The following is a 27443-nucleotide window of genomic DNA, read 5'->3' as shown; positions in this document are numbered from 1 at the left end:
TGCATTTACAAACCTTGAGCTAGACAGAAGGTGCTGATTGGTGTCTTTACAATCCTTTAGCTAGACATAAAGGTTCTCTGAGTCCCCACTAGATTAGCTAGACACAGAGCACTGATCGGTGCGTTTACAAATCTTTAGCTAGACACAGAATGCTGATTGGTGCATTTACAATCCTCTAGCTAGACGTAAAAGTTCTCCAAGTCCCGCTCAACTCAGGAGCCCAGTTGGCTTCGCCTAGTGGATCCTGCGCTGGGGCTGTGGGCAGAGCTGCCCACCAGTCCCACACTGTGTGCCCGCACTCCTCAACCCTTGGGCAGTCGATGGGACTGGGAGCCACAGAGCAGGGAGTGGTCCCCATCGGGGAGGCTCGGGCCACGCGGAAGCCCACTGCGGGAGCCCACTGTGGGGGCAGAGGGGAGGCTTGGGCCTGGCGGGCTGCAGGTCCTGAGCCCTGCCCCACGGGGAGGCAGCTGAGGCCCAGCGAGAATTCGAGCCTGGTGCTGGCAGGCTGGCACTGCTGGGGGACCAGGCACACCCTCCGCAGCTGCTGGCTGGGGTGTTAAGCCCCTCACTGCCTGGGGCCAGTGGCACCAGCTGGCCACTCGGAGTGTGGGGCCGCCAAGCCCGCGCCCACCCAGAACTCTCGCTGGCCGGTGAGCACCACGCACAGCCCCGGTTCCACCCGCGCCTCTCCCTCCACACCTCCCTGCAAACAGAGGGAGCCGGCTCCAGCCTCAGCCAGCACAGAGAGGGGCTCCCACAATGCAGCAGGGGGCTGAAGGGCTCCTCAAGCGCAGCCAAGTGGGCACCAAGGCTGAGGAGGCACCAAGAGTGAGCGAGGGCTGCCAGCATGCTGTCATCTCTCACCATCTTTCTTAATTTCAACCCCCCTTTTCCCAATTTGGGATTTTCCATACTCTAACCATTTGGATTAATAATTTAAATTACATACCATTCTATGGTACACTTCAACCAGTATTTAAAATTAAAGTTGTATTTCTTGTTGTGGAACCAAAAGTATCTTCTGGAGGAGACAGGAGATTATTAAAGGGTGTACTTAGGTGACCTGAGGGCAAACCTGGTCAGTCATTTTATCGAGAAATAGGTGGGATGTTTGAACAGCCTCAAGTAAAGCTGCTCTTATTCCCTGTTCTTCTGACACTGGCCTTCTGAGAGTTAATTAACATTGTCCTCCACCTCTGGGGATGGGACTGCCTGCCCACTGCGTAGACCAGCAGATCCTAACTTTTCCAATGAGAACTTAGGAAAAAAATAAAATTGTAGGCCCCTGTATCAGAATTTTTCTGTTTTATTGTCTAAGAAAGTACACATGATAAAAAGCTACCTGAATTCATCCAGTAGCAGCTTTAAGTGACTATCTAAAGCTTGATATTCAGGGCCGAGCATGGTGGCTCACACCTGTAATCCCAGCACTTTGGTAGGCTGAGGCGGTTGGATCACAAGGTCAGGAGTTTGAGACTGGTCTAGCGAATATGGTGAAACGCCAGCTCTACTAAAAATACAAAAATTAGCTGGGCATGGCGGCGTGTGCCTGTAGTCCCAGCTGCTCTGGAGGCTGAGGCAGGAGAATCGCTTGAACCCACGAGGGGGAGGTTGCAGTGAGCTGAGATCACGCCACTGCACTCCAACCTGGGTGACAGAGCAAAACTCCATCTCAAAAAAAAAAAAAAAAAGTTTGATACTCAGGTAACAATGCTTGGTCTGTTCCAGTGGATTCTCAGACCATTCACAGTAATTCCTGAGGGCCCACAGGTTAGGGATCCCTCACTATTGAATTTTCTTGAGGGTCAACTACGTTTGATATTATTTCACTTAGCATTTAATTATTTTCATATTATCCACCTTTATTCTCCAGTTTTGAAGTTTAATACAAGTATAATACGTTTTTTGTCATTATGTAATTGTTTGTACTTGATTCCTTAACTTTTCTGTTTTCTCTACTTTTTTCTGAACTTTCAAAAAAATTAACACCTAAACTGCAAGCAGATTACAGAGAGAGAGCAGTCTTAATTGGATTTCTGGTTATATCACAGGTGATAAGCTATCACAGGTGACAAACTGTAAAATGTTCAAGCTTATGCTCCTAACTGGTTGTCTCACTAGTAACCTGTAGCAGTGGTTCCCAAATGCAAACTACCTGCTTAAAGGTCATGGTTGTGGGTGGGGCACTTAAATATATAGATTCTTGGGTCCCCCTCTAGATATTCTAAATCATCGGGCCTGGGGTGGGGTCTAGAAATCTTTAATCTTTAAAGTTCCATCGATTATTTTGATACACAGTGAAATTTGGGAACCACCAATTTTCTGTACAATCCATAAATTTGCATGTAGTGACATACTGGTAAACCTTCGTCTTTTTTGTATACTAAAGGACCAGCAGAATTGGGCCCATGCCAACATGTCACCTCTAGGGCCTAGACTGCCCTCACTTTTGTTTTTTTCTAGGTGGGTTTCTTAGTAGCACTACCAAGTTGAACATGAACAGTACGACTCCTGAGCTCTAGTGTTTTTTTAGGAGGCAGCTTGGAATATTGTCAGTACTGGATTTTAGAGAGCCTGGCTTCTCTGAAAGAACTCTTGGCCTTGGTTCCTCATCTGTAAAAAGATTTTAGAGTAGGCTTTTGCCTTTAAGTGTTTACCATAAACTAGATAAAAGAGCATTCCTCTTTATCTGCAACCCCTATATTAGTGTTATTTTCATATATAGTCCACTTTTCATTAACTGCACTCCAGGTGTCATAGCTGTATCAGCCTGTGTCTCTAGAGTTTCTTCAGTTTGCTATAACAAAGTGCCATAAATTGGATGGCTTATAAACAACAGAAGTTTATTTCTCATAGTTCTGGAGGCTAGAAATATGAGATCAAGGTGCTGGCAGCTTCAGGTCTGGTGAGGATGCATTTCTTGGTTTCCAGACAACTGTCTTCTTGCTGTATCCTCATGGTAGAGAAAAGTTAGAGAGCTTTTGAGGTCCTCTTTAAGAACACTAATCCTTTTCATGAGGATTTCTACCCCCTAACCCAATACCTTCAAAGGCACCACCTCCTAATACCGTCACATTGAGGATTAGGATTTCAACATGAAAGTTTCGAGGGGATGCAAACATGTAGGCAGGTAGGCAAACTTATGATGACCAAGAACCGGTTCTAACCTCAGGAAATGAAGCAATAATGGTAATATCATTTCACTGGAGAAGTTACTGCCTGTTTCCAGAGGGAGAGGGCTGATTAAGAGCTCTCCCTACATTCCACCTTGTGAAAATTGCCATCAGATATCATGTAAAAGTATGAAGTCATCTTTTTTAAACACAAAGTATGACTTCATGGTGTAGACAATGTTTTAAAATCTCTGGCCGGGTGCGATGGCTCACGCCTATAATCCCAGCACTTTGGGAGGCTGAGGCGGGCGGATCACCTGAGGTCGGGAGTTCAAGACCAGCCTGACCAACATGGTGAAAACCCATCTCTACTAAAAATACAAAATTAGCCAGGCATAATGGCGCATGCCTGTAATCCCAGTTACTCAGGAGGCTGAGGCAGGAGAATCGCTTGAACCCAGAAGGCGGAGGTTGCAGTGAGCCGAGATGGTGCCATTGCACTCCAGCCTGGGCAACAAGAGCAAAACTCCGCCTTAAAAAACAAACAAACACAAAACTCTATATCTAAAACAAACATTTTGGTGGCTTACACTTATAATCCCAGCACTCTGGGAGGCTGAGGTAGGAGGATTGCTTGAGCCCAGGAGTTCAAGACCAGCCTGGGCAACATAGTGAGACCCCCATCTATACAAATTAAATAGAAAACATGAGCCAGGTGTGGTGGTGCATGCCTGTAGTCTCAGCTACTCAGGTGGCTAAGGTGAGAGGATCACTTGCGCCTAGAAGTCAAGGCTACAGTGACCCCAGATCATGCCACTCACTGCATTCCAGCCTGGGTGGCAGATCAAGACCCTGTTTCAAAAATAAAAAATAAAACAAGTTTTTAATAGTTTTTGGTAATATCCATCACAAAGAGATATTAAATAATAATAATGGTGATCACTGCCGTTTAATGAGAGATACCCATGGGTGTGTTGCTCTACAGTTTCCTTCTTTCACTTAATTCTGAAAACATTCCTGTGAGGTAGACAAGTGTCCAAGCTCTTTCTGCCTCTTGGCCAGTTTGGGCCCTGTTCTTCCCATAACCCGCTATTCGGCTGCCCATACTTTCTCCCTCCTTTTTTGCCATGTCATGTTTTCTTCCCCAACTTGTATTCTCTGCTTTTCCTTTGTAATAAGCTCATTCCCGTAACCTGTTGCATCTCTCACACCAAATTTCAGACCAAAAGAAAAACCTGTGATGGGTTTGGGCAAAGTATAGGCCCATGGGTAGGCTTTTTATTCCCTCCCTCTTCATCTCTTCTGTCTCTTAAATGAAGGCATCAGACTTTGTAACCAGTTAGCAGAGGGCATCTTGAAGGAGTTTGTCTTGTTCAGTATCAAAACCCCTGACATTTAATCCTCTGCCTAGTACATGGGCATTCAGTAAGTGAGTGAATAAATCCAATTCTCATCATACATTTATTTAAAAGAGTAGTTTTGTTGGGTGCGATGGCACTCTAGAAGCCAGCACAATGCTTTAGAATGGTATTGTGGCCAAATTATGTACCCAAGTGTATGAAACAGTGATTTATGATAACAGCTAACAGGGTTGGAGGAATGTCTCAAGTATTAGTATTTAGAGAACCCAATTATAGAATACACATTGAAATGAAAATTGAATAACCTGTAACTGGATACTTACCATTCTCCTTCTCCCACCTAACATGGTTTATAATGTAAAAATATGGCCATCTATTAGATTCTTTTTAAGGTGAGATTATGGAGATAGAAGAGCAAGGAAGAGCCAGTTAGTGGGTCAGAAAATGAAACTTCTGTGCTTAAAATGGTCATAAGTGATGTAGCTGTGAGCAAAAACTGCTCTCATTTGTCATTTATTTAGCTTCTAGGTGCTGAGATGCATTTCTCATTTTAAGTATTGTTTACACTTTCCTACGTGTCAAGGAGAGTTTTGAGAAATGAGGAAAGTTTCCTGCTTATTCACAGCTAGATAGGCTTAGAATGGTTTTAACGTTCTTTTATCATCCAGTTTACTTGACCAATGGCTATGGGTTTGTTGCAGTTCTGCATCCGTTTCTGTACTTATTTTGTAAAGAGAATCCACACAGTAAACAAAAGAGAGGAGAGAGGTAATCTTTTCATCTTTAATACACTGTAAAAATTGGGATAGTGCCACCATCTGCTTATTTGTTGATGTATTATTCACAGTGCTGGTCCCAAAGGCGATAACATCTATGAATGGAGATCAACCATTCTAGGGCCTCCAGGATCCGTGTATGAGGGTGGTGTATTCTTTCTCGATATCACTTTTACACCAGAATATCCCTTCAAGCCTCCAAAGGTAAGAAATCTCCCTGTATGCTCAAATTTACTAATTCCCACAAGAGACAACTGTTGAGATTTTTCTAAATTTAATTTTTAATCACCGAAACTAGATTTATCTTATGTCCTTAATAGATCTGAGTATTTTAACATATACAAAACACTTCTTTAGGTTGATTTTGCCTTATCTGGCAGAGACCATTCTAGGAGTAAGTGCTTTGTTTGATGGTGCTTAAAATTGTGCTATTTATAGTAATATTGTCAGCAACCTAGAATTAATCCCCTATTTTCCAGCCCATAGAGAAAGGTTTTTGAACAGTTAAAAAGGGTGTCAAGCCAGGTGCAGTGGTGTGCACCTGTAGTCCAGCTACTTCGGAGGATTGTTTGAGCCCAAGAGTTTGAGTCCAGTCTGGGCAACAAAGCGAGACCCCCAAAAAAGGCAGGGCAGGTCAGGGGGTCAAACAACTAGAGAATCAGAATCTCTTACCAAAGCTTTGGATTCCGTTCTGCTCCCTGTCATGTTTTGGTCTTGTTCAATTCCTTACCTCCAGGCCTCAGTTTTCTTTCTAGGACAGGTGAGGATTGCCCAAGTCACCCATCTCTTGTATTCAATCTGTGATTCTCATTCAGTCAGAAAGAAAACCCCGTCTTGGGGATTAGGTAGACTGCCAGATAAAAGTACAATTGCAGCAACAAGAAGTAATTGAAAGTCACTTTTTAAAAAAATTGGTAAAATTACAGGTAATTTTTACTTTGTGTTTTGGTATATTTCACAAATAAAAATTAAGAGACCCAAATAACACCTGTTCATGTGACTTGTGTTCTGCTGTGGTCCTTGCCCATTACTGGCTCTGCATCCATGGACACTCGATTATATAATAGTAAATTCTGTGATGTAGGTAGACAGGATGTCTATGGGACCTGATATAACGGTCAGAAAAAAAGCAGAAATAGACTTCTCTTCAAATTTTGCTCAGGCTTTTGGGTGTAGTCATTGTTTGCTAAGTATGTTGTTTAATTATCTTTATGTACCCATTATGTTTCACTTCAGTTTTTAAGAGATATTTATGATTCTCAGTATTTTAAAGCTTACTTTGAGGCACTGTAGTACTACCAGCTAACACAAGAGGTCAGCAAACAATTAGCTATTCAAACTTGGAAATGTTAATATTTAAAAGATTTAAAATTGCTAAAGATGAAATTAGGAAGTACTGAACTTACCATCAGTGGACATAACATTTTAAATGAAATTGACAGAGTCCCTGAGATGGTATCAAAGAACACTTTCTAATCAAATTAAGTCTATCTTCTTGACAGCTTTAATTAAAACTGCTTTTATTCACCTTCTTAAAAACTACCTATCTGGGAGTTATTTTTTTGTTTTTTTGTTTTTTTTTTCTAATTACGGTCATTCGGTTGAATATTTAGTAAAAAGTTTGTTTACTGTTTAAATAATTGTCACTTTTTTTTAGGTTACATTTCGGACAAGAATCTATCATTGTAATATTAACAGTCAAGGTGTTATTTGCTTGGACATATTGAAAGATAATTGGAGTCCAGCACTAACCATTTCTAAAGTCCTCCTTTCTATCTGCTCACTTCTTACAGACTGTAATCCTGGTAAGGTTCATAATTCTTTACCTTGTTTTATTCTTCCTCACCTGAAAAATACTTGTTTCCAAAAGCTTTCAAAGGACAAAACTAATTTTTCTGCACAACTTTGTGAATATAAAAACTAATCTGGTTTTCAAAAGAAAGTTTTAAGAGAAGTTCAGTCTACTAGTTGAGACACACAACTTCATTAATCGGTATATTCTAGCAACAAGGTATTTTAAACTGAAGACTGACGTAAGTTTGCCTTGGGCTTTTACAGTTTCAATTTTTCTTTTTTTTTTTTCCTGTTGCTTAATTTCCCATATAGTTCTTATAAAACAAATTATACACTTCTAAATGTCGAGTCATCTGCCTGGCAAGCCTCACCTGTGCCTGTGGGGTTCAGTGAGCATGTGCCCCATAGCTGGTCACTGAGATGGCACTCAATTTTGAAAATGGTAGTTGTTAAATACTTAGTGACTATTGAATTGTGACGTTTTTGGGACTTCATTTCATTTAAAAAATATTTTTCTGTAGTCACAGCTACTAGGGTGGCTGAGGTGGCAGGATTGTTTGAACCCAGAAGGTCAAGGCTGCAGTGAGCCATGAGCATGCCACTGCACTGCATTCCAACCTGGGTGGCAAAGCGAGACCCTGTCTCAAAAAATATATATATATATACACACACACATATATTTATTTTATTTTCTAGGTAAACCAAATATAAATTTATTAAAGATCCTAAGATTCAGAGAAATACTATACTTAATTGGAGGTCCAGGTTTTGCCTGGCATCCTGGCTCTTTAACCAGCGTAAAGGTAAACAGTGTTGCACTGCAACAGCCCCGAAGACTTCACAGTATTCACAGTGCCGTAACTGGTGACATTGAGCTAAGGGTCACATGAACACAGCTGGATGTTCATTGTAGTCTGGAGCCTTGACCGTTTCAGTCTCTACTGAACTCAGCCTAACACATAAAAGTAAAGAAACTCCAATCGAGTGTTGTTTGTTGGGAGAAAAATGGAACGAACTAAGATAAAGACAGACCACTACACTAAAGCCTGAGCATTCCCTCTTCCCCCCGCCACGTTATGTGTTTTGAAATTTTGATGGAAAAATATCCAGCATGGTGGAGTGGTGTTTCGAAGATGGGTTTGATCACACATACTTTGTTGTACATATCTACCCAAGCTGTCACTATTTGCTAAAGTTTAAAATGTTCTTTTCCTTTCTCCAAAGTAATCTACATTCTTTTCTTCCAGCCGACCCCTTGGTGGGAAGTATTGCCACTCAGTATATGACCAACAGAGCAGAACATGACAGAATGGCCAGACAGTGGACCAAGAGATACGCTACATAAATTGGGGTTTCACAATTCTTACATTATTTGTCTGTCACAGAAGAGAGCTGCTTATGATTTTGAAGGGGTCAGGGAGGGTGGGAGTTGGTAAAGAGTAGGGTATTTCTATAACAGATATTATTCAGTCTTATTTCCTAAGATTTTGTTGTAACTTAAGGTATCTTGCTACAGTAGACAGAATTGGTAATAGCAACTTTTAAAATTGTCATTAGTTCTGCAATATTAGCTGAAATGTAGTACAGAAAAGAATGTACATTTAGACATTTGGGCTCAGTTGCTTGTAGTCTGTAAATTTAAAACAGCTTAATTTTGTACAGGTTACACACATGGCCATTTATGTAAAGTCCCTCTAAGACTACATACTTTTTGTTTAAAACAAAATTGGAATTTGTTTTCCCTTCTTGGAAGGGAACACTGATATTTAACAGAGTTTTTAGAGACTGTCATCTCATATATATAAAATGGACACGTGGCTATAAAACACCATATAGGAGATGAGTAATGCGTTTTATTTTATATGCCAATCTACTTTAAAAAAGGTCTGAATCAGGACTTGTGAAAACCTGTAGTGAAATACCTTAAGCTGTTAACTGTAAGGCGTGGAATAGGAGTTGCTCAGTGGATTGGTTATATGTTGTGGACTACTTAAGTCTGCATTTGTTACTGTGCTAATAAACCATATTAAAAACCACCTAATACTGCTGTGTTCATTTACTTTTCTTTTGCCTTTTGGTTGCCGTTTGCAGATTCTTCTGAAATCGATAGGTATCTGCTTCTAAAACAAGCTAAAAATAATGCATATTTAGTAGGTATTATTTACCTATATTAGGATCTGTACTTGACACAGCTGTAGATGAGGTATCCTAGAAAAGGTTAAATAATCTACCCCATTTAGGCTTCAAAGACGAACCCTACTGCATCTTGTTAAAAGCATTTTCTAATTTGCAGATGCTGTAGTAGCAAGTACATGGAAATGGGTTCCGTCATGGATAAATTGGTACACTGCCTTAGGGGGCATTTTGGCAGTACCTAAGTATGCACATGTCATGACCCAGCAGTTCTGTTTCTGTATGTCTGTCTCTTTCAGAGAAACTCATCCAGATACACATACATTCATTACAGAATTTAAAAAGAATTGGTAACTGTTTGCACTAATATAGACTAAGTTGCATTAGTAGGAAACAAAGCAAACTGGAAGGTACTTATTTAAAAATCATTATGAAAGCATTTGTCCATCTATGTAACATGCATGGGGAGGGAAGCTAGATTAATATTCAATAACTGGGGGAAAAGGGTAAGGGGTGAGTTAGTGTCTGAGTGGTAATTTTTTGACCAAAAAATGAATTTATGATGAGAAATTTTGAAGAATTATACTGTAGCAGCAATAGGCTATTTGTAAGTATTGTCTTTTATATGTAGTTCTTCACTAGAGCTCATGAAAAAAGTATTCCATTTAAGATGTTACAAATTACTTGGTTTTAATATGTTCTTTGCTGAATAGCTTATTTTACATTTCAAAGTAGTTATTTCACAGGTGAAACCACTACGTAGCTTACTTCCTACCTTTTAAATTAATAAAGTTAGTCAGCCACATTGCTCGAGTCTTGCCAAAATCTTTAGAGAAACAACACAAACTCAGACATCTAAGTTAGATCATCTAGAGTCCAATATTTTTGATACTTTTATTGTATATGACTAGTTTCCTAGAAAACTATTCCAGAAGATACAGTCTTCCTTCCAGAAAATACAGCTTTATTGTCCTTAAGTGCCTAAGCATTTTCAAGAGGAGGAGCAAACAGTTTGCCCTCAAGTATCTGGTCTATCAACAGGGGTCTGGCTGAGGAAAAAATGGCCTTAGAATGTGATGATGAACCTACTTACACTACCTGGTACCTCAACTCATGCTGAACATTCTAATTTGAGCAAAGCTAAATCATGGGTCTTAGTCTGTTTAGCAAAATCTCCACAAGATGAAATTTAGCTTACTACCCCAAACCGTTCAGTGTTTTGGGTCCAATTTAGACACAAAAAATGTTGTTTTATAATCCTAGACATTAGATTAATGAACTTTTTAAAAACAAAGTCATGTTTGGGCTTAGAAGTTTGCATAATGTTACACAGAGTGATTATGATACCTTCCGAAACAGCTTGGGGTTGGGGGGAAGTTACACATAGGTGTATTTGCATAACTATTCAAACTATTCTACTGTTTTCACAAGTACAACATAAATAACAAAGGTGCTAATTTCAAACACAGGTTTCAAACAGTGAGAATAAGAATATATTATTTCATATCAGGCAATAATAACCTTAGCCCAAATTCTTTTAACATCTAAAGTGCATTAAATGACTTCCTTAGGAATTTTCCTAAGGACCAAATGTAGATATAAATGGCCTGTTTTAAATAGTAATATTACTCCATGTTCACAGACACTTAAAGGCAATCACTATTCAACATACAATTGTGGAATTACTGATTTTTAGTTCTCAGAACTAGAGTTCCCTTTGTTTTTCCTCCCAGGCAAAGGAAAGCTTGATTTGCTCTGGGGTTGAGAAAGTTTACTGGCTAATAAAGTGAATGGTTCAATCAGAGTTTTCCGATCTGTAACAGTCACCTCCCACAGTCTTACTTTCTCACTTTTTGCCCACTGCTGTGCCACTTCAGCGTCCACTTGTCTCTGCTCAGAAAGGTCGATTTTGTTTCCTAATACAACAATTGCTACCTGAAAGAAAACAGATTGAAAAGATCATTCTAGTACTTTGCCAACATCAGTTCCTGGGCAAAATGGAGACATAAGGAAAATTGTTCCACTTAACAAACCTGCTTCATTAAACTGATTCTCAAATGTGACTGGATATTAGGATTTCACCTTACTCCTTAATGCATTTTTGTTAAAAACGCAGATGCTCGGCAGGGCGTGGTGGCTCATGCCTACATTCCCAGCACTTTGGGAGGCCAAGGCTCGTGGATCTCTTGAGGTCAGGAGTTCGAGACCACCCTGGCCAACATGGTGCAACCCCATCTCTACTGAAAATAAAGAAATTAGCCAGGCATGGTGGCATGCGCCTGTAGTCCCCTCTACTTGGGAGGCTGAGGCAGGAGAATCGCTGGAACCCGGGAGGCAGAAGTTGCAGTAAGCCAAGATGGCACCACTGCACTGCACTCCAGCCTGGGTGACTGCGCAAGACTCCATCTCCAAAAAAAAAAAAAAAAAAATGCAGATGCTCTGTAGTTTGCTCAGGTATGAATGCAAGATGGACTTGAGAAATTGGCATCTAGGATACAGACTGGTTTCAATGAGTCTGCATTTCAGTTTGGCTACACTTGATGTATGAGAGATTTGCAACACAGTACTTCAAAATAAGACAAATGGAGCTGCGGGAGTTCTGTATCCATGAGAACAGGAATTGTTGTGTTCACATTACTCATAATACTAAAAAGATGACTGCTAAGTATCTGTTAAATGTATGGGCCAAAAAACAAAAAAAAGCATGTGCCAATAGGAACATTTGACACGAATGCTTAGTATACACGAGACACTAAAGGTGACCAGAATACAGCAGTCAAAGCTCAGGGGGAAGAGAAGAGACCCCAAACCAGATTTTCAGATAGTGCCCATAAAGATTACACAAGATGTGAGTAGACGATGGGCAGAAAGAACTGTCAAAGAAGGCCTCTCTGATGAGCAGCAGTGAACTCATCAGATCTTGGAACCGCTAGTCTGCCTTCCTGTCTGTACGTTGAGCTTGAGCTCCCTGTGCTCCAGGTAAGGCCATACCTTGCTGGCAGGATGAAAGTGGGCCCAGAGCTCCGGTTTTCTAGGGGAATCACGTATTCTACCTCATCTTTCAAGCCCTCCTGTCATTCTTCATCACCCAGACTTTCATCTTCATGTATCTCCCCTACTGTGACCTCCATCTCCCTCTCCTCCCAACTGCAGAAACTCGTTCACTTTACCCCTTAGAATTCAGCAAGACTCACCCCCACTGCATCCTCCACCTCTGCGTCCTCCACCTCTGCTTTGAATGTTCCTTCACCTTTCCTAGTTGCCTTGCAGTCCTGCTTCCCCTATCACTCCCCTCCTACCACTACCACAAGGTCGGGGTAAGACGTCCTCCTTGTCCCTCAGTGCTACTTCCAATGGTGTCCTTCTCTAAAACCCCTGCAGAAAGCTGATGCTATCAGTCTGTTGTACCTGCTAACCCCAGGCCGGCCCCCCAAATGCTCCTCATCACAGAGCTGACTCATGGTCAACCTGCCCTCGCCGTTACTCTGGTCATAATTCTTAGTGATTTCACTGGCCACGTAGATGCTGCTTCCAGTAACCTGGTCTCTTATTCTTTGACTTCTCCAATGGTCTCATCATCCTTAGCCATTCACCACTCCCGTGGTCATATCCTAGACCTTGTTTTTTTTGTTTGTTTTTTTAAAGAGACAGGGTCTCTCTCTCTCTGCATCACCCAGGATGGAGTGCAATGGCTTGATCACAGCTGGTTGCAGCCTTGAGCTTCTTGGCTTAAGTGATCCTGATCCTCCTCCTCAGCCTGCCAGCTATTTTTTTTAATTTTTAGAGATGGGATCTTACTTTATTCCTGGAACTGGTCTCAAACTCCTTGCTTGAAGCAATCCTCCTGCCTCAGCTCCGCAAAGTGCTGGGATGACAGGCGTGAACTACCACACCCAGCCTAGACCTTGACATTGTAACTGCTCTCTATGATCTCAGTTCCAGGCATCCCACTCTGACTCCTGCCTTCCCAGTCATGCCTAATGCCCCCAGTGCAAGAATTCCAAACACCACAAGGACATACAACCTACTGGCTCTACTACCTTTATCACTGTCCTTCCACCCTACTCATGTCCTTAATTCCTCCCTACCCAGCTTAGATTATTTTTATTCACTCACTTGCCCCCATTATCCCACCATATTCACCAGGCAAAACCCCTCCCTTGTTAAATTTAACTGTTAACCAGACTCTGTGCCTACACCATTTAGCTGAATATGGCTGGAGAAAAACATACAACCCTGCTGGCCCAGATCACACCACTGATCTCAAATGAACTGGTGTTCTCCGGCAAATGTATTACATTTTCTCCATTTACTCTGTAATGAGACATCTCATACCTTGGTGCCCTTCTACAAGTTCCAGTATCTCCTCTTTCTTCCCCACTTTCCTTTCACCTGATGACCGTATTGTTTCAGTAAGATACGCGATTAGAAGAGAATTTCAGCCGGGCACGGTGGCTCACACCTGTAATCCCAGTACTTTGGGAGGTGGAGGTGGGTGGATCACGAGGTCAGGAGATTGAGACCATCCTGGCTAACACGGTGAAACCCCATCTCTACTAAAAATACAAAAAAATTAGCCGGGCGTGGTAGCGGGCGCCTTTGGTCCCAGCTACTTGGGAGGCTGAGGCAGGAGAACGGCATGAACCTGAGAGGCAGAGCTTGCAGTGAGCTGAGATCACACCACTGCACTCCAGCCTGGGCAACGGAGCAAGACTCCATCTCAAAAAAAAAAAAAATTTTCCACCTTCTTCCACCACCACATCTAACAACCTACCATCTTCCAAGCCCATTTGCTCTGCCCTAAAATCCATCCTCCTTTACCTGGACAAGGAAGTCACTCCAGCACTTAGTCCCCTCATCATCAATTTTCTCCCATTAGCATACAAACACAATCTTACCTAAATAAACGACCGGGCATGGTGGTCAATGCCTGTAATCCCAGCACTTTGGGAGGCCCAGGTGGGTGGATCACCTGAGGTCAGTAGTTTGAGACCAGCCTGTCCAACATGGTGAAACCCTGCCTACTAAAAATACAAAAATTAGCCAGGTGTGGTGGTGAACACCTGTAATCCCAGCTACTCGGGAGCCTGAGGCAGGAAAATCGCTTGAACCTGGGAGGTGGAGGTTGCTGTGGGCTAAGATCATCGAGACTCCATCTCAAAAAAAACAAAGATGATACATCTATAGCCACAGGATGAATATTATATGTCAGTTACAAAAAAAAAGAAAACGGGGGTGGGTGGGTAGGTGTGCTGGCTCACACCTGTAATCCCAACAGTGTGGGAGGCTGAGGAAGGAGGGCTGTTTGAGACCAGGAGTTCAAGACTAGCCTGAACAACATAACAAGACCTACCACGTGGAGCCAAGATGGCCGAATAGGAACAGCTCCAGTATACAGCTCCCAGCGTGACCGACGCAAAAGACAGGTGATTTCTGCATTTCCATCAGAGGTACCGGGTTCATCTCACTAGGGAGTGCCAGACAGTGGACGCAGGACATTGGGTGAAGTGCACCGTGCACGAGCCGAAGCAAGGTGAGGCATTGCCTCACTCAGGAAGTGCAGGGGTCAGGGAGTGCCCTTTCCTAGTCAAAGAAAGGGGTGACAAATGGCACCTGGAAAACCGGGTCACTCCCACCCTAATACTGCACTTTTCCGAAGGGCTTAAAAAACAGCACACCAGGAGATTATATCCCCCATTTGGCTAGGAGGGTCCTATGCCCACAGAGACTCGCTGATTGCTAGCACAGCAGTATGAGATTAAACTGCAAGGCAGCAGTGAGGCTGGGGGAGGGGCGCCCACCATTGCCCAGGCTTGATTAGGTAAACACAAGCAGCCAGGAAGCTCGAACTGGGTGGAGCCCACCACAGCTCAAGGAGGCCTGCCTGCCTCTGTAGGCTCCACCTCTGGGGGCAGGGCACAGACAAACAAAAAGACAGCAGTAACCTCTGCAGACTTAAATGTCCCTGTCTGACAGCTTTGAAGAGAGCAGTGGTTCTCACACCACGCAGCTGCAGATCTGAGAACAGGCAGACTGCCTCCTCAAGTGGGTCCCTGACCCCCAAGCAGCCTAACTGGGAGGCACCCGCCAGTAGAGGCAGACTGACACCTCACACGGCCAGGTACTCCCCTGAGACAAAACTTCCAGAGGAACGATCAGGTAGCAGCATTTGCGGTTCATGAAAAATCTGCTGTTCTGCAGCCTCCGCTGCTGACACCAAGGCAAACAGGGTCTGGAGTGGAACTCTAGCAAACTCCAACAGACCTGCAGCTGAGAGTCCTGTCTGTTAGAAGGAAAACTAACAAACAGAAAGGACATCCACACCAAAAACCCATCTGTATATCACCATCATCAAAGAACAAAAGTACGTAAAACCACAAAGATGGGGAAAAAACAGAGCAGAAAAACTGGAAACTCTAAAAAGCAGAGTGCCTCTCCTCCTCCAAAGGAACGCAGTTCCTCACCAGCAACGGAACAAAGCTGGACAGAGAATCACTTTGACAAGAGAAGAAGGCTTCAGACGATCAAACTACTCTCAACTACAGGAGGAAATTGAAGCCAAAGGCAAAGAAGTTAAAAACTTTGAAAAAGAATTAGACGAATGTATAACTAGAATAACCAATACAAAGAACTGCTTAAAGGAGCTGCTGGAGATGAAAGCCAAGGCTCGAGAACTACGTGAAGAATGCAGAAGCCTCAGGAGCCGATGCGATCAACTGGAAGAAAGGGTATCAGCGATGGAAGATGAAATGAATGAGATGAAGCGAGAAGGGAAGTTTAGAGAAAAAAGAATAAAAAGAAACGAACAAAGCCTCCAAGAAATATGGGACTATGTGAAAAGACCAAATCTACGTCTGATTGGTGTACCTGAAAGTGATGGGGAGAATGGAACCAAGTTGGAAAACACTCTGCAGGATATTATCCAGGAGAACTTAACCGATCTAGCAAGGCAGGCCAACATTCAGATTCAGGAAATACAGAGACCACCACAGAGATACCCCTCGAGAAGGGCAACTCCAAGACACATAATTGTCAGATTCACCAAAGTTGAAATGAAGGAAAAAATGTTAAGGGCAGCCAGAGAGAAAGGTCGGGTTACCCACAAAGGGAAGCTCATCAGACTAACAGCGGATCTCTCGGCAGAAACTCTACAAGCCAGAAGAGAGTGGGGGCCCATATTCAACATTCTTAAAGAAAAGAATTTTCAACCCAGAATTTCATACCCAGCCAAACTAAGTTTCATAAGTGAAGGAGAAATAAAATACTTTACAGACAAGCAAATGCTGAGAGATTTTGTCACCACCAGGCCTGCCCTAAAAGAACTCCTGAAGGAAGCACTAAACATGGAAAGGAACAACTGGTACCAGCCACTGCAAAAACATGCCAAATTGTAAAGATCATCGAGGCTAGGAAGAAACTGCATCAACTAACGAGCAAAATAACCAGCTAACATCATAATCACAGGATCAAATTCACACATAACAATATTAACTTTAAATGTAAATGGGCTAAATGCTCCAATTAAAAGACACAGACTGGCAAATTGGATAAAGAGTCAAGACCCATCAGTGTGCTGTATTCTGGAAACCCATCTCACATGCAGAGACATACACAGGCTCAAAATAAAGGGATGGAGGAAGATCTACCAAGCAAATGGAAAACAAAAAAAGGTAGGGGTTGCAATCCTAGTCTCTGATAAAACAGACTTTAAACCAACAAAGATCAAAAGAGACAAAGAAGGCCACTACATAATGGTAAAGGGATCAATTCAACAAGAAGAGTTAACTATCCTAAATATATATGCACCCAATACAGGAGCACCCAGATTCATAAAGCAAGTCCCGAGTGACCTACAAAGAGACTTAGACTCCCACACAATAATAATGGGAGACTTTAACACCCCACTGTCAACATTAGACAGATCAACGAGACAGAAAGTTAACAAGGATATCCACGAATTGAACTCAGCTCTGCACCAAGCGGACCTAATAGACATCTACGGAACTCTCCACCCCAAATCAACAGAATATACATTTTTTTCAGCACCACACCAAACCTATTCCAAAATTGACCACATAGTTGGAAGTAAAGCTCTCCTCAGCAAATGTAAAAGAACAGAAATTACAACAAACTGTCTCTCAGACCACAGTGCAATCAAACTAGAACTCAGGATTAAGAAACTCACTCAAAACCACTCAACTACATGGAAACTGAACAACCTGCTCCTCAATGACTACTGGGTACATAACGAAATGAAGGCAGAAATGAAGACGTTCTTTGAAACCAACGAGAACAAAGACACAACATACCAGAATCTCTGGGACACGTTCAAAGTAGTGTGTAGAGGGAAATTTATAGCACTAAATGCCCACAAGAGAAAGCAGGAAAGATCCAAAATTGACACCCTAACATTACAATTAAAAGAACTAGTAAAGCAAGAGCAAACACATTCAAAAGCTAGCAGAAGGCAAGAAATAACTAAAATCAGAGCAGAACTGAAGGAAATAGAGACACAAAAAACCCTTCAAAAAATTAATGAATCCAGGAGCTGCTTTTTGAAAAGATCAACAAAATTGATAAACCGCTAGCAAAGACTAATAAAGAAGAAAAGAGAGAAGAATCAAATAGACGCAATAAAAAATGGTTAAGGGGATATCACCACTGATCCCACAGAAATACAAACTACCATCAGAGAATACTACAAACACCTCTACGCAAATAAACTAGAAAATCCAGAAGAAATGGATAAATTCCTGGACACATAACACCCTCCCAAGACTAAACCAGGAAGAAGCTGAATCTCTGAATAGACCAATAACAGGCTCTGAAATTGTGGCAATAATCAATAGCTTACCAACCAAAAGGAGTCCAGGACCAGATGGATTCACGGCCGAATTCTACCAGATGTACAAGGAGGAACTGGTACCATTCCTTCTGAAACTATTCCAATCAATAGAAAAAGAGGGAATTCTCCCTAACTCATTTGATGAGGCCAGCATCATCCTGATACCAAAGCCAGGCAGAGACACAACCAAAAAAGAGAATTTCTGACCAATATCCTTGATGAACATTGATGAAAAAATCCTCAATAAAATACTGGCAAACCGAATCCAGCGGCACATCAAAAAGCTTATCCACCATGATCAAGTGGGCTTCATCCCTGGGATGAAAGGCTGGTTCAACATATGCAAATCAATAAATGTAATCCACCATATAAACAGAACCAAAGACAAAAACCACATGATTATCTCAAGAGATGCAGAAAAGGCCTTTGACAAAATTCAACAACGCTTCATGCTAAAAACTCTCAATAAATTAGGTATTGATGGGACGTATCTCAAAATAGTAAGAGCTATCTATGACAAACCCACAGCCAATATCATAATGAACGGGCAAAAACTGGAAGCATTCCCTTTGAAAACTGGCACAAGACATGGATGCCCTCTCTCACCACTCCTATTCAACATAGCGTTGGAAGTTGTGGCCAGGGCATTTAGGCAGGAGAAGGAAATAAAGGGTGTTCAATTAGGAAAAGAGGAAGTCAAATTGTCCCTGTTTGCAGATGACATGATTGTATCTCTAGAAAACCCCATTGTCTCAGCCCAAAATCTCCTTAAGCGGATAAGCAACTTCAGCAAAGTCTCAGGACACAAAATCAATGTATAAAAATCACAAGCATTCTTATACACCAATAACAGACAGAGAGCCAAATCATGAGTGAACTCCCATTCACAATTGCTTCAAAGAGAATAAAATACCTAGGAATCCAACTTACAAGGGATGTGAAGGACCTCTTCAAGGAGAACTACAAACCACTGCTCAATGAAATGAAACAGGATACAAACAAATGGAAAAACATTCCATGCTCATGGGTTGGAAGAATCAATATCGTGAAAATGGCCATGCTGCCCAAGGTAATCTATAGATTCAATGCCATCCCCATCAAGCTACCAATGACTTTCTTCAAAGAATTGGAAAAAACTATTTTAAAGTTCATATGGAACCAAAAAAGAGCCCGCATCGCCAAGTCAATCCTAACCCAAAAGAACAAAGCTGGAGGCATCATGCTACCTGACTTCAAACTATACTACGAGGCTACAGTAACCAAAACAGCATGGTACTGGTACCAAAACAGAGATATAGATCAATGGAACAGAACAGAGCCCTCAGAAATAATGCCACATATCTACAACTATCTGATCTTTGACAAACCTGACAAAAACAAGAAATGGGGAAAGGATTCCCTATTTAATAAATGGTGCTGGGAAAACTGGCTAGCCATATGGAGAAAGCTGAAACTGGATCCCTTCCTTACACCTTATACAAAAATTAATTCAAGATGGATTAAAGACTTATATGTTAGACCTAAAACCATAAAAACCCTAGAAGAAAACCTAGGCATTACTATTCAGGACATAGGCATGGGCTAGGACTTCATGTCTAAAACACCAAAAGCAATGGCAACAAAAGCCAAAATTGACAAATGGGATCTAATTAAACTAAAGAGCTTCTGCACAGCAAAAGAAACTACCATCACAGTGAACAGGCAAGTAATAGAATGGGAGAAAATTTTCACAACCTACTCATCTGACAAAGCGCTAATATCCAGAATCTACAATGAACTCAAACAAATTTACAAGAAAAAAACAACCCCATCAAAAAGTGGGCGAAGGACATGAACAGATGCTTCTCAAAGGAAGACATTTATGCAGCCAAAAAACACATGAAAAAATGCTCATCATCACTGGCCATCAGAGAAATGCAAATCAAAACCACAATGAGATACCATCTCACACCAGTTAGAATGGCCATCATTAAAGAGTCAGGAAACAACGGGTGCTGGAGAGGATGTGGAGAAATAGGAACACTTTTACACTGTTGGTGGGACTGTAAACTAGTTCAACCATTGTGGAAGTCAGTGTGGTGATTCTTCAGGGATCTAGAACTAGAAATACCATTTGACCCAGCCATCCCATTACTGGGTATATACTCAAAGGACTATAAATCATGCTGCTATAAGGACCCATGCACACGTATGTTTATTGCGGCACTATTCACAATAGCAAAGACTTGGAACCAACCCAAATGTCCAACAAAGATAGACTGGATTAAGAAAATGTGGCACATATACACCATGGAATACTATGCAGCCATAAAAAATGATGAGTTCATGTCCTTTGTAGGGACGTGGATGAAACTGGAAATCATCATTCTCAGTAAACTATCGCAAGGACAAAAAACCAAACACCACATGTTCTCACTCATAGGTGGGAATTGAACAATGAGAACACACAGACACAGGAAGGGAAACATCACACTCCGGGGACTGTTGTGGGGTGGGGGGAGGCGGGAGGGATAGCATTAGGAGATATACCTAATGCTAAATGACGAGTTAATGGGTGCAGCACACCAACATGGCACATGTATACACATGTAACAAACCTGCACATTGTGCACATGTACCCTAAAACTTAAAGCATAATAATAATAAAATAAAAATAAAAATAAATTAAAATAAATAAAAAAGAAACCCTGTTTCTACTAATAATACAAAAAATTAGTGGGCTTGGTAGCACATGCCTGTAGTCCCAGCTACTCAGGAGGTTGAGGCAGGGGAATCGCTTGAACCTGGGAGTTGGAGGTTGCAGTGAGCCAAGATCGTGCCAGTGCACTCCAGCCTGGGTGAAAGAGAGACTCAGCCTCAAAGAAAAACAAAAACAAAAACCCCAAGGAAACAGCAATACCAAAGAATATAAAAGGAATTATATAGTACTTGAGATAAGAAGTCATTAAAATTCAACTTGTAGATGGTAACAAGCAAAAGGCAGAAAGTCAAATTCTGGTCCTAACTAAATTCAGTCAGACCTATATTTCTTGGGTTAACAAAAAAATTCTAGGCCAGGCAGAGTGGCTCACACGTGTAATCCCAGCACTTTGGGAGGCCAAGACCAGCAGAGCAGCACTTGAGGTTAGGAGTTCAAAACCAGCCGGGCCAACGTGGTAATACCCTATCTCCACCAAAAATATAAAAATTAGCCAGGCATAGTGGCACACGCCTGTAATCCCAGCTACTCGGGAGGCTGAGGCAGGAGAATCGCTTGTACCCGGCGGGCGGAGGTTGCAGGGAGCCAAGATCACATCATTGCACTTTGCACTCTTGCCTGAGAGACAGAACAAGACTCTGTCTAAAAAAAAAAAAAAAAAAAAAAAAAAAAGAAAAAGAAAAGAAAAAAATGATAAAAGTTTTACAGATACTAAGAATACATTGTAATGATCTGAAAATAAAAACCACCCAAAAGCCTGTGCTATAATTTAAATGGTATTATAATTCACATTCGGCATTTTTACATATCCACTTGCCTCTTTTTTGTCTTTGAACTTATCGATTTCTTTCTTCAGAAGCTCCACTCTTTGAAAGGATTCAAGGTTATTCACACTATACACAAGAACAAAGCCATCAGCAAATGAAAAATAATGCTTTGGCAGCTCCACACCTTCCTGTAGACCTCTGGTGTCATAAAGATGTAACTGTTCTTTTACTCCTCGGTCTGTTTCTACTGAAGCCATGTATACATCTTCCATCGTTTCACAATCTTCCATTCCTGGGATTAAGAAAAGAAATTACTCTTTTTGGCTAAGCCAGTGTCAACTGCTCCGTATTTTCTTGTCCTTTAGAAATTGGCTTTCTAGGTTTCCTATTCACCACATATAATAATCACATTTCTATTTTACCTTTTTTTTTTTTTTTTTTTTTTTTTTTTTTGAAACAGGGTCCTGTTCTGTTGCCCAGGCTGAAATGCAGTGGCTCGATCTCAGCTCACTGCAACCTCCGCCTCCTGGGCTCAAGGGATCCTCCCACCTCAGCCTCCCAAGTAGTCCCTCCCAGCTGGGACTACAGGTGCCATCATGCCCAGTGAATTTTTGTACTTTTGAGAGAGAAAGGGTTTCACCATGTGGCCCAGGCTGGTCTCGAACTCCTGGGCTCAAGCAATCTACCCACTTTGGCCTCTAAAGTGCTGGGATTACAGGTGTGAGGCACTGCACCTGGCGCAAACAAAATTCTTTTAAAAAATATTTCTTCTGCATAAAAAGAAAAATCCCCTTCTTGTTTATGATCTTTTAAAAATGCATTTTACCACTTTGTTTCATTTGTGCAAGTTTTATCTCTTCAACTAGTCTCTAAGTTTATTAAGTGAAAGGAACTATTCTGTGTACACAGCAAATATTCAATAAGCCCTTATTGATAAAGGAATTAAAGGGAGAAGATTAACACTCTTAATTTTAATAAGTAGTGGAGAGACATGTGATAAGACAGGTAAGGTATAGTCCCAGTAACCACCTCCGTATTTAAATATGAGGCCAGGCACGGTGGCTCACGCCTATAATCCCAGCACTTTGGGAGGCCTAGGTGGGCAGATCACCTGAGGTCGGGAGTTCAAGACCAGCCTGGCCAACATGGCCAAACCCCGTCTCCCCTAAAAATACAAAAATTCGCTGGGTGTGGTGGTAGGCACCTGTTATCCTAGCTACTCAGGAGGTTGAGGCAGAGAGAATTGCTTGAACCTGGGAGGCAGAGGTTGCAGTGAGCCGAGATCATGCCACTGCACTCCAGCCTGGGTGACAGAGCAAGACTCCATCTCAAAAAATAATAATAAAATAAATAAATAAATAAATGTGAAATACATCCAGAGGTAAAATCACATGGGTAACATCCTATCCCCCCCCGCCAAATCATACTATGTTATAGTTTTTTAAAAACTAGTTAAAGTTTTCCTAAACAACCTAAATACTGTAGAATGATTTGTTCCAGATGCCTTACACGAAATGTCCATTAAGTATTAGATTACATAAAATCTCCAGAAGTATTAGATTAAAAGGAATAATCACATGGTAATACACAGATTGGATCATCAGAAACCAAAAATTTACTTTCATCAACATAACTCATAAGGAATGTATTCAGTGTTTAGAAAGGCAAAATTGTTCATAAATCTGATTATGTATATACGTGTCTGTGTCATCCTGTCATAAATTAAGCCCTAAGGAAATTAAAGGTTATCTATTAAGACACAAACGTATTGGACTTTGATTACAAATTAATTTAAAAGCAAAAACTACCAATCATTTTGTCATGTGATTTTTCTATCCACCAAAAGCCAGTCCGGTTAGCTCACCTCCACCTGCCTCTCCAAAAGGGGGTCTAAAGTTTAGACCTTTTGGTATTTTGGTACTCTAAAGACCAAATGAAGTCAAGAGTCTCCCACTAGTTCTCTAGATCTCCTCTCCCACTCCACGCTGCTGGGCAACTACCCATCTCGCACACCAGGGGAAGGCTTAAGGGTGCAATCTCTGGGGAGTATAAAATAGAGGCTGTCTAGACTGTGGGATAAAGGGAATGAGTTCCACCATGAAAACGAGGCAACTAAGTGACATGCCTGCGCACACACACATACTGAATGTTGAAGTCCTTCGGCTCTCCCTTTCTGCTCCCCAAACACTGGAAGCCAGCTCTTTATCCCTATCCAGAGGAAATCTGGAAAATCTGGCCAATGGAAAAGGAAAAAATCCTAAATATACTGACATCTAGGCTTCCCCAATAAATGCCCCTGCCAGATCACTTTAGTGAAGCTCAAAGTCATGAACCCTATCCATATGCTTAGAGCTTCCAATTGGCTTTTTAAGTCTTATTTATTTATTTATTTTATTTATTTATTTTTGAGACAGGGTCTCACTTTGTCATCTAGGCTGGAGTTCAGTGGGACAATCTCAGCTCATTGCAGCTTCAACCTCCTGGGCTCAAGCGATCCTCCCACCTCAGCCCTTCAGGTAGCTGGGACTACAGGTACACACCACCAAGCCCCACTTATTCTTGTATTTTTTTGTACAGATGGGGTTTCACCATGTTGCCCAGGCTGGTCTCGAACTCCCAAGCTCAAGCTATCTGCCTGCCTCTGCCTCCCAAAGGGCTAGGATTACAGGCATGAGCCACTGCACTGGGCCTAGGGGTCCATTTTTATTATGAACAGATAACCAAGGTTTAGCAGACACCTGAAGAAAACAGAGACCAACAAGAAGAGACTGCTACAGAGGAAACCAACTATACAAAGAAAAGAAAAACAAAAACAAACAAACAAAAAAACTACCTAATCTATCAAAAAAATAAGATAGTACATCCATGAAATAAGAACAGGATACTAACAAAAACTCAACAGAAGGGCTGGAAAATAAAGATGAGGATATCTACCAAAAAGTGGTACAAAAATATTGAGAGATGATAAACAGGAAAGGAGCAATAAGAAAATTCAAGGACTAGTCCAGAAGGTCCAGCATCCAAAAAGAGAGTTCCAGAAAAAAAAGAACAGAGAACACAGAGGAAAGAAAGCAACAACAAAATAATTCAAAACTGAAGAACATGCATTTCCATATAGAAGAGGCCCTCTAAGTGTCCACTACAGTAAATGAAAACAGACTGGCCAGGAGTGGGGGCTCACACCTGTAATACCAGCACTTTGGGAGGCCAAGGTGGGCGGATCACCTGAGGTCAGAAGTTCAAGACCAGCCTGGCCAACATGGTGAAACCCCATCTCTACTAAAAATACAAAAATTAGCTGGGCACGGTGGTGCGCACCTGTAATCGCAGCTACTTGGGAGACTGAAGTGGGAGAATTGCCTGAACTCAGGACGTGGAGGTTGCAGTGAAATGAGATCGTGCCACTGCACTCCAACCCGAGCAAAAAAAAAAAAAGAAAAGAAAAGATCAATTCTATGACGCATCACTGAAATTTCAGAACACTGGTGTCTTAGTCCATTTGTGCTTCTATAACAAAATACCACAGACTGGGTAATTTATAAACAGAAAATTTATCTCTCACAGTTCTGGAGGCTGGGAAGTCCAAGATCAAGGTGCCAGTAGGTTTGGTGACTTGTTATGACCCAGTCCCCACTGCAAGATGAAGCCCTGTTGCTGCATCCTTGGGAGGGGTCAAATGCTGTGTCCTCACATGGTGGGAGAGACAGAAGGCAAGAGAGCACTCCCTTCAACCTCAAGCCCTTTTATATAAGGATGCTAATCTTTCATGAGGGATTAGTCCTCATGAAGGTGAAGGGTGGAGCCCTCATGACTTAATCACCTCTTATAGGCCACACTGCTTAATACTGTTGCACTGGAGATTAAGTTTCAACATGAATTTTGGAGGAGACACTATCCTTCAAACCACAGCAACTAAGAACAAAGAAGAGAGCCTAGAAAAGCTTCCATAGACAAAGCATCAAGAATCATAATGGTTCCCAGATTCTCAAAAGTAGCACTAAAAGCAAGAAGACAACAGAAGCTGGTAAAGTTAAAGAGACACACCTTCTATGAATCAGCAATTTCATTCCTAGATATGTATACCAGAATTTATCACATAATAGCCAGGATACATGTATAATAATGTTCCAGAGTAGCATTATTTCCAATAGCTCCAAACTGGAAATAACCCAAATGTTCATCAAGACAGAACAGACAGAGGTAGTTTCATGCAATAGAATGTTACATCAATGAAAAGTAAACAACCACAGCTACGGCAAAATGGATGAATCTTTTATTTCTTTTTCTAAATAGAGATGGGGTCTCCCGATGTTGCCCAGGCTGATCTCAAACTCTGGGGCTCAAGTGATCTTCCCACCTCAGCCTCCCAAAGTGCTGGGATTCCAGTGGTGAGCCACCATGCCTGGCCTGATGTGTCTTACAAATATAATGTTGAGTAAAAGAAGCCAGACATGGATTAATTTAATTCATAGAAAATCCATAGGGCAAAAATAAACTAGACCATTTAGTGATATACATATGTGGCAATTAAAAATAAAAAGAATGATTAACCAAAAGTCAAGGGAAGGAATGAGTTACAAGTGGACAGAGGAACACAAGGAGCCACTGGTCTGTCCTCAATGTTGTACTTTCTGATCCACGTGGAGATTATGTGAAGGTTTGTCTCATAATTATTGATTAAACCATATATGTAATGCTTTCAAAATTATGAAAGTATATTATTTTTGACCTAGAGTTCTATACCCATCAAAATTACAATTCAAATGTTAGTGTAAAATAAAGACAGTTTCAAACATGCAAAGCCTCAGAAAATGTATCACGTATATTTTCTCAGAAAACTATTTGAGGAGACCCTCCATAAAAACTAACATGTAATCATAGAAACAGGAAGAAACAGAATCTAACACAGATATGAAATAAAGGAAATCACAAGCACAATTAGTAAATATCTCAATTCGGAAGCCCCAGGGTCACAACTATGTGCCAGGTAGAGGGCATGTTGAAGGCCGTCATCACTGAATGTTCTGTCCTACTGTACAACCTTTTCAACCCCAGAAAAGTACTGGAAAATGTGCTCCAAAAAAAAAAAAGGTACAAGCCAAAAGAAGATGACAAGAGATCTAGGAAGCAGGAAATCAAAACCAGGGAGAGGCCGGGTGCAGTGGCTCATGCCTGTAATCCCAACATTTTGGGAGGCCAAGGTGGGCAGATTGCTTGAGGCCAGGAGTTCAAGACCAGCCTGGGCAACATGGTGAAACCCTGTCTCTACTAAAAATACAAAACTTAGCCGGGCATGGTGGTGCATGCCCGTAATCCCAGCTACTTGGGAGGCTGAGTCAGGAGAATCACTGGAAACTAGGAGGTGGAGGGTGCAGTGAGCCGAGATGGTGCCACTGCACTCTAGCCTGGGTGACGGAGCAAGACTCCGTCTCAAAAAAAAACAAAAACAAAAACAAAGGGAGAAACAATGGGGAAGTTCCATGATGATGGTGGCACAGTAGATAAGAGAACACAGAGCTCCTGAAAGGACACAGCCAAGAAAAAAAACAGATTATCTGATGGAGCTGACCTCATGGAGAAATGAGAAACATCTGGACTATGTGGAAAGAACTAGCAAGAGGTACGAACAAAACTAAAGAAATGACAAATAAATATTAGCTTCCATGAAAACAAACAAAAAAAAAAGAATCACAGTATACTATACTGCTCTGCTGAGAATACCACTGACCCTTAAACAACACAGGTTTGAACTTCACGTCTTCCATGCAGATTTTCTTTCTCCTCTGCCACCCGACACAGCAAGACCAATCCCTCCTCCCCCTCCTCAGTCTACTCCACATAAAAACAATGAGGATAAAGTCCTTTACAATGAACCACTTCCAGTTAATAAATAGTAAATATAGTTTTTCTTCCTTATAATTTTTTTTTTTTTGAGATAGAGAATCACTTGAAC

At 41.6% G+C, this 27443-nt stretch overlaps 2 protein-coding genes across 7 annotated transcripts in view; one reads left to right on the top strand and one right to left on the bottom strand.

Moving 5' to 3' along the window:
• Window positions 1-9088, top strand: part of LOC116473742 (ubiquitin-conjugating enzyme E2 E1) — an 83342-nt gene extending 74254 nt beyond the window's left edge. Inside the window, exons 4-6 of one of the 2 annotated variants that reach the window (XM_032162296.2) lie at window positions 5325-5457; window positions 6911-7058; window positions 8295-9088. In XM_032162296.2, coding sequence (XP_032018187.1) covers window positions 5325-5457; window positions 6911-7058; window positions 8295-8392 — 379 coding nt within the window. In that variant the 3' untranslated portion in view covers window positions 8393-9088. The other variant, XM_058443174.1, reaches the window with a different exon arrangement.
• A 962-nt stretch (window positions 9089-10050) lies between these two features.
• Window positions 10051-27443, bottom strand: part of NKIRAS1 (NFKB inhibitor interacting Ras like 1) — a 27694-nt gene continuing 10301 nt past the window's right edge. For all 5 annotated transcript variants that reach the window (XM_058443177.1, XM_058443175.1, XM_058443176.1 and 2 more), the window contains 2 exons: window positions 21537-21782; window positions 10051-11111 (listed from right to left, as the gene is read on the bottom strand). In XM_058443177.1, coding sequence (XP_058299160.1) covers window positions 10873-11111; window positions 21537-21782 — 485 coding nt within the window. In that variant the 3' untranslated portion in view covers window positions 10051-10872. The remainder of the gene's footprint in view (window positions 11112-21536; window positions 21783-27443) is intronic.

Source organism: Hylobates moloch, unplaced genomic scaffold, assembly GCF_009828535.3.
Source record: "Hylobates moloch isolate HMO894 unplaced genomic scaffold, HMol_V3 SCAFFOLD_8, whole genome shotgun sequence".
NCBI lineage: Eukaryota > Metazoa > Chordata > Mammalia > Primates > Hylobatidae > Hylobates > Hylobates moloch.
Note: the sequence above shows the minus strand (reverse complement) of the source record. Positions and strands in the feature narration are given on the sequence as shown.